This window comes from Medicago truncatula, chromosome 2 (genome assembly GCF_003473485.1).
Source record: "Medicago truncatula cultivar Jemalong A17 chromosome 2, MtrunA17r5.0-ANR, whole genome shotgun sequence".
NCBI lineage: Eukaryota > Viridiplantae > Streptophyta > Magnoliopsida > Fabales > Fabaceae > Medicago > Medicago truncatula.
This window is the reverse complement of record NC_053043.1, coordinates 44,632,061-44,639,851: the sequence shown is the minus strand read 5'-3', so window position 1 is coordinate 44,639,851 and position 7,791 is coordinate 44,632,061. Positions and strand designations below refer to the sequence as shown.

General features: G+C 34.7%; 2 protein-coding genes across 2 annotated transcripts; one reads left to right on the top strand and one right to left on the bottom strand.

Moving 5' to 3' along the window:
• The first annotated feature begins 1,482 nt into the window (after positions 1-1,482).
• LOC25487662 (mannan endo-1,4-beta-mannosidase 2) lies at positions 1,483-5,840 on the top strand. The gene is made up of 5 exons (XM_013609650.3): positions 1,483-1,839; positions 2,896-3,093; positions 4,185-4,307; positions 4,668-4,879; positions 5,190-5,840. Exons 1-5 carry the CDS (start codon positions 1,483-1,485, stop codon positions 5,590-5,592), a joined length of 1,293 nt encoding a protein of 430 aa, XP_013465104.1. The 3' UTR covers positions 5,593-5,840.
• Positions 5,841-6,234: 394 nt separating this feature from the next.
• On the bottom strand, positions 6,235-7,249 carry LOC25487661 (uncharacterized). The gene has a single exon (XM_013609649.3). The coding sequence runs from the start codon at positions 7,103-7,105 to the stop codon at positions 6,413-6,415; it is 693 nt and encodes a 230-aa protein (XP_013465103.1). The 5' UTR covers positions 7,106-7,249; the 3' UTR covers positions 6,235-6,412.
• Between the last annotated feature and the right edge of the window lie 542 nt (positions 7,250-7,791).

Here is a 7,791-nt window from a genome sequence, read left to right as displayed (position 1 = left end):
TGGTATGGTTTTTTGTGGTATGGTTTCAGGTGTGTCTAGATCTAAACATTTCCAAGGTATTGTGAATGAATTCGTGGTGAAAGGTGGTTAATTTTAGGGTCGGTGCCGAAAAAAAAAAAAAAAGCCTTAGTATGAAGAAAGGTTAGAAAGATGACACAAAGTTGGTGAAGGAACAGTAAAAAAATCGTCTATTTTTTCTCCAGAGTAGATTGTGTGTAATTTTTTATATCAAGAATCACCTATATGCATACTTTTTTTTAATCTAACAAATGACTTTTTTTATAAAACAAAATTTTCTTTCATGTTTTTATTCTTCTTCGTGATTTCATCATTTAAATGCGACGTTGTTTGATTTTATATTTTGATTTAGTATTCTTTTGATTTCTATCTTGTTGTATTGTTTGTTTGTTTCAGATTAACATATCATATTTGATGATAAATTAGTTCAATGATTCAACTAATGACTAAGTCTTCAACTATGCAAATTTAGGATCATTGATATTCAGATAACTTTTTTTTTATGTAAATCAGGTATCCTCTATGCGTAACTTACGGAGACTAATCACTCGAGTCTTGTGACACTCAAATGTGAGGTAAACTCTTCCGAAGAGTTTTAGCACTACTGCATGTCCAAGACTTTGGTTAACTTAAAAGAGACTTATGCTATCTCATCTAAGCGGTAAGCGCTATTGAATTGGTTAAATTATTTATAGGTATTTTATATTTTTTAAGATTGATTGTTCCCAACAAAAAGATTGTAAGATTGTCGACACATTCACCATTTTAATTTTTAATCTTTAACGATCCTCTGTTAATTTAAAATGAATACATATCCCAATAGATTGAGTGAAACACGGGATTGAACTATGTTCCACTGTCTGACCAAACAAAGAGTGAAACAAATAAAGAGGTGGGACATAGCAATAAAGTCCTTCTTCATTCAGTACAAATTTTCCACACCGTCGGTTTCACTTTTAGTTTCTTCTAACTCAATAATCTCCGCTAATTTTGTCTATTTTTGAGGATAATTATAATCCAAACCAAACATCATGTGCTTCTTTTCACTTCTTTGAGGTTGTTCTTTTAACATTACAACAACAACCTCAATCATTTCCTCATTCTTAGTTGTTCATCTATAAATAATTCAATTTTCCTAATTATTTTCTCATTACTACAAAATTAACATAATCTGTTTTCTTAATACATTTTTTTGGTTAAGCTAATTTTCATTGAAACTCATTAAAGTTAGTGTCTTTTGGAGTTATTCACACTCTTCTAAGTTCTAGGAGAGAGATCTAGACATTTTAGCCAGTTGGGTTGTCAAAAAAACCAAACTTTTTTTTTTTTCTGGGTTTGTGGTGTTTGAGTAATTGAGTGTGAGTGTGAGGTTCAATAATTTTCATCAAGGTTTACTAATTTAGTGACCCTTTGAGGAAAAAATCAAAAGGGTATCTTTATTTTGTTGAATTTTGTTGTGAGATAATGTTTGCAGGAAATGGGTTGTTTTATCCCATTTTGGGTTTTGCTTCTTTTGTGGTTTTTATTTACATGTCTTTTGGAGGGTTAAGGTTTAGTTTTGAAGAAGGGAGAGAAATGGGTTTTGTGATGAGAAATGGGACACAGTTTGTGTTGGATGGGAATGTGTTTTATGTGAATGGGTGGAATTCTTATTGGTTGATGGATCATTCTGTCGATTTTACTTCGCGATTTAAGGTTCGTCAAATGCTGAAAACTGGGGCTAATATGGGACTCACTGTTTGTAGAACTTGGGCTTTCAATGATGGTCATTATAATGCTCTTCAAATTTCACCTGGTCACTTTGATGAACAAGTTTTTCAGGTATTGTTTTGTTGTTTGTAAATTGTAGCTCTTGATTTTTGGTAATTTTGTTCTGATTATGTTCCCATGATTTGTTTTGATTATGTTTTTGTGTCCCCTTTAGTAATTTCATGTTGTTCCTGCCGACACATATTAGTTTTTTATGTGTGAGTTTGTGTTTTGGTGACTTGTTTTTTGGGGTTTACTTTTCATTGAATTTTTTTATTCCCTACTCAGTTTGTGCACTCTTTTCCTAAAATTATGCATGACTGAGTGTGATGATGTCTCACTGGTCTTTGCAAAATTGCTAATAATAGCCTGTGGTTATAATTGTTTATAATAATGGTATCTTGGTGGGAAGGCAGGGACCAAACTAATAAACTAGGCATCTTTTGTGGAAATAATTATCTAATGTTGTGATAGTTCTAAAAAAGTGATGTAATAGTTATGTGCTTGTCCCTTTAGGGTTGAAAATGGTTAAGTTCATGTTTGGATTGATAGTGAGTTTAGCAGAATTACAGCATGCCACAGTGATTTTGGCAAAAGCTATAATTTGCATCTTCAAAAAAGATTACATAGTCACCATGAATTTGCTAAACTCACCGTCAATTCAAACATGTACTTGGTTAATTGAGGTACCATTGTTTCTGGCAAGTGGTAGAATACAGAGAAAAATTGGCAAGCGATCTCTCTCTCTATGGTCAGCATCTATGTGTAATCAATTAGAATTTTGTTCTTTTCTTGTGCTCCTAAAATTGTGTTTACTAGGTAGATGAATCTGACAAGCAATATGTTGGACTTTTGTTATTCTTCTTGTCCCTTTGTCCATCATGTAACCTGGGAAATTGACCCAAAAAACGGTGTCGGTGTTTCTGTCTTCTGACCAAAATCAATTTATGAATGTGCTCATAAAAAAAATCTGTCATTTCTGTTATACCTGATTGAAGGAAATAAAGTTTTTATGTTGGATTACTGTAGTGTAATTCTTTTTGCTTGTGCAATTAGTTGTTTCGTTTACCATTATTTTTGAAGAAAAAATTATGCTGAACTAAGGATTGGTAATTTGGTATGTGACAGGCTTTGGATTACGTCATAGCAGAAGCAAGGCAAAATGGAATAAGGCTGCTCCTTTGCTTAGTAAATAACTTGCAACCATATGGTGGGAAGAGTCAGTATGTCAAATGGGCATGGCAAGAAGGGGTAGGATTAAGCGCCTCCAATGATTCTTTCTTCTATGATCCATCAATCCGTAGTTATTTCAAGAATTACATCAAGGTATGGCATGTTTGTCTGTCTATATATCTACCTTTCTTTTTCTCCTTTCCCCTCTTTCTCTTTACCCCACGCCCTGCCCCCCAATTGTTGGAGAGGCATTCTTATGTGCCAAGTTTAATTTTCTTTTTAAAGTCATTATGTCAGATTCCACATGTTGTATGCCTTTAATTGTCATATGATAACTTTAGATTTAATAATACTTTTGCACTGGTATGTTTTTTATTATTCTTAAACTCAGTAGGCCTATGTTTTCTATGACTTGTGTTGTAAGCATTGTATACAGCAAGACAAGTAGTTTGCATGTTTTTCTCTGCGGACCAGACCATTTTATCTGACATAGGAGTTATATTTGTTGTCCTTCTTTTCTTTTTCTTTTTGAAGATTGAATCAAATAGACAGGCTTTTGGAAGTTGAGACCGGCGATGGTATCTTTTTTACCATTTAGGTCATAGAACACCGGTCTCTGATAACGTTAGACTCTGACTAATATCCTAGGGTTGTTGGGAAGAGGACCGATAAAGGAGAGTAAGCTCTCCCGATGCTATTTTTCCTATCTACAAAACTGGAACTTGAGACCTTACTTAAGGAAACAAATTTTGGTGTCACTCGTTAATGAAAGAATATTCAATCAGTCGCTAATTGAATGTATACTTGATTTGCTCAATAAAGGAGTGGTGACCAAGGGCTGAATCATCACCGCAGCAGTGCAATCTTGCTGTGAAGCAACGAGTTAGATGACCAATGCATACCTTTCTTCCTTTTCATACACACAAACTCTTAACCGTATTTTTCAAGCTTCATTGAATATATCTTCTGCCCTGTTTCCTTTAACTTTTTGGTTTCACCGCTTTGTGTTTTCTTATGTATAACAAACTGACAACTTATAGAATGCTTTACACTTTCTGGCACATGATCCGTGACTTCCATATGAAGCTTGTATCTTTTGTTTTCCTAGGTCAAATTTCTTCTTCATTTACTTGCTAAATCAATGTCTATGACTTTTTAACTTCGCATTTCAGTTTTCGCTCTATGTTTGCAGCCCTTGAGGCTATTCTTCGATAAACTAATAGCATTCTTTGAGTTTTCTGCAGACTGTCTTGACAAGGAAAAATTCTTTCACCGGAATTGAATATAGAAATGACCCCACCATTTTTGGCTGGGAATTGATTAACGAACCTCGTTGCATGACTGATCGTTCCGGTGACACTCTCCAAGTAAGTCCTTTACTTGCACTCTAACCCCTATATTTATAGAACACAAAGGCTAGCAAATAACAACTTAAAAAATTATAATAGTTATTATGTGATGCTTCCTCCTTACTACATGCGGTGAAGACCCATGTGGAGATTGAAAAGTTCAAATTTCTCCATTAAAAAATTTATGATCTCTAATGAACTTGTCCTGGCTGTTTTCTCTCCATATCTGAATATTGCAAAATTCACTAGTTGCTTCCGAGTTCAATATGAAGGACTCTATCCAAATTTTTTCCATTTTTTCTATTTTATACTGTAAGTCTTAGTCCCTGTTGGAAAATATATAATAAAATAAGGAAAATGTTGAAATTTTTTCTGCAGGAGTGGATAGAAGAAATGTCGGCTTTTGTGAAATTGATTGACAAGAACCATATGCTGACTGTGGGGAATGAAGGCTTTTATGGTCCTAATGACCCAAAGGATTTGACCGTCAACCCCAATTATTGGGCATCCAGACTTGGGTCTGATTATATCCGGAACTCCAAAATCTCTGATATTGATTTCACCTCCGTTCATATCTACCCTGACCAATGGTAAGCATTGCCTGAATTCTATAATGTTTTTATGTTCATTTTTGCTCAGACTCATTGGGCACCCGCAAAAATTACTCATGATGGATAAGGTAAAATTCCGCATTATACCTATAGGCTTAGGTATGGGTAATTATCTTTTACCCTGAAAAGGTAACAACCCACCGAAGTAAAAGGTTATAAAGATTTCTTATGAGTTTTTCTTGTTCAACTGATTAATTAGTGAAGCAAGGGTTCTTCTGAAATATTTCTTCTCCTTTTAGATTTGTCGTTGTTGGCTATTTCTTTTCTTTAATTATAACTTTTTGCATAGGTTTCACGAGGATGAGAAAGCAATTGAAACTCAACTGAAATTTGTCCACAAGTGGATGCTTTCCCACATTGATGATGGCGACGAAGTACTGAAGAAGCCGGTCCTGTTCTCCGAATACGGATTATCAAAAAAGAATCAGAACTTCACCGTATCAGACCGAGAAAAGATGTATGATACAATATTAAACATTGTTTACAAATCTGCAAAAAGAAACAAGTCTGGAGCAGGTGCTCTAGTTTGGCAATTCTTAGTTGGGGGAATGGAGGAGTATTCTGATGATTATGGGATTGTCCCTGCGGAAAGTCGATCAACACAATCGCTATTCATAAAACAGTCATGCAGAATGGGCAAAACGAAGGGATGGATTAATCAACAGGATGTAAATTTCAAAGCACTTTGTTAGCAAAAAAAGAAGTGGAAAAAAAGTTGACTACAGTATGGAATAGATATATCTGGATAAATATCTGATTGAAGTGACTACACATTGGGGTTTTGTGCAATATCCTAATTTCGATTTGGAATGATTAGTTGAGTGTATAGTGTGGTAGCATGGATTAGAGATTTTTATAAACAAAGTATTGTTTATATATCATATCAATGCAATATAATAAAATCTATTAAAAAAATTGGAAGTGAAAGTTTTCTATGTAATGAAGTTTTTACATCACATATCCCATCCTCTGACCGAGTTGTGTGTTGGTAATTAAATTACAAATCAATAGATTCAATACAAATACATTATCCATCTAGTTTCAACAAAAATATAATTTTTTGGTTGGGAGTGTTGAATAAATCTTGAATCATGGAAAATCTATAAAATCGGACCAGGTGCAGTCAATCGTAAACACATGAACCGCCTGATATTGAATGGCTTAAAGGTAGCGCTAACTGCGTGAAGTCACAATTTGAACAAAATCACAATGTAATCACGCAGACAAGCTTAAAGCAAATTGAAAAGCCAACAATATACACAGTTAATTTTAACTTTGATAACCAAGCATAAAACAAGAACATGTTAGAAAATTAGAAAAAGATGTAATCATAATTAACTTCAAATACAATCTATTTTCTTGTTCACAAACGAACCCAGCTTCTACAAAAACTATAAAGAACCAAAGAAAATAAAAAAAAGACTAACCAAGATAATTTTTTTGACATAAGATTAACAAGATAATAATAATAATAATAAAAGAGAGAAACCCAATTTATTTAATTACAAATCCCTAATTGGAACCATTCTTAGCCAATCTTGGTGAAACTCTAACCCTAGTCACAGAATTAGGGCTTTTCTCTTCTTCCTCAACAACCTTCTTCTTCAACTTCTCTTCAGCAACCTTCTTCACAGCATCGCCAATTTTCACCAATCTCCGACTCCTCTTCACTGGTGGAGTCACCGGCGCCGGATCAGCAACTACCGGCGCTACCTCAGCAGATCGGTCATTCACCGGAGAAGCAACTCGATCAAAATCATCACCAAGCCTCTTCACCAACCTTCTTCCACGACGAGTTTTCTCAACCGGAACCAAATTTTCTTGCTCAAGAAGAGTAACGAATCTCTTCCTCTTCAAACCAATCGGAGCAGGTGGCGGTGAAGGTGACCGCGAACGAGAAGCAGCAGAGTTTTTAGATCTGGGTAGATCTACCTTGCTTGGGCTTGGGCTTATTGGATGGGCTTTGAATTCTTTTTCACGCTGGGAACGAAGCTTTTTGACGTTGCCTTCGATTTTACCCATTAAACGGAGACGTTTGAAGCTGACGCCACCCATGGACCAATGGGCTTCTTGGGCCCAAGACATAAGCGGGCCGGTGACGGAGATAGGGGGATCTACACGATCGGAGCCGTCTGGGGAGACGTAGATGCGTGGACGGGGTAGGCTTGAACCGTAGAATTTGGATGGTTTTAGAGAAACAACCATTTTGGAAGCGATTTTGGTGAAGAAAAGCGAAAGTGAAAGTGGTGAAGTGAAAAGAAATGAGATTATGATTATTTTGGAAGAGATGAAAGAAACGCGTTTGTTAAATAGGAGAATTGGAAATGATGAAAAGAAGGGTTTGATGGCGGGAATAAGCAAGCTGTTTGGCGGGATAAGTTGCCGCTTGGAACTGCTGTGAAAATTTTGTAGCTTTTTTGGTTTGGGCTTGGGTTTTTATTAAATTGATTACGGGTTATATGAGTGTTAGCTACACACTACTTTTGCTACATACACCGAAGTTGATTTTTTTTTAATTGTTGAGAGTGTACTTTTTCTTCAGATTCATTTACTGATTTTTTTAGAGGATGAAATTTTTTAAAATTTAGATATTTTATGAATTAATATAACATCTAAAATTATATTAAATTCGATTTCATGACTGACTATATGAAAATATTTTATAATCAATACATAACCCTTAAGCCTTGGGTATGTTTGGAGGGATAAATTTATAATTTTTGATATTTTAAATTTTTTGAAAGAACGTGATATATGATGATCACATAAACTTGCATAACACTTGGTTTATTTTTGATTTTTTTTTTAATAATACCCTTAATTTAAAAAAGAGAAGTAAATCCTTCTCTTTCCATCCAAAACCCAACTTGCAAATTAAAACCAGGTTGACC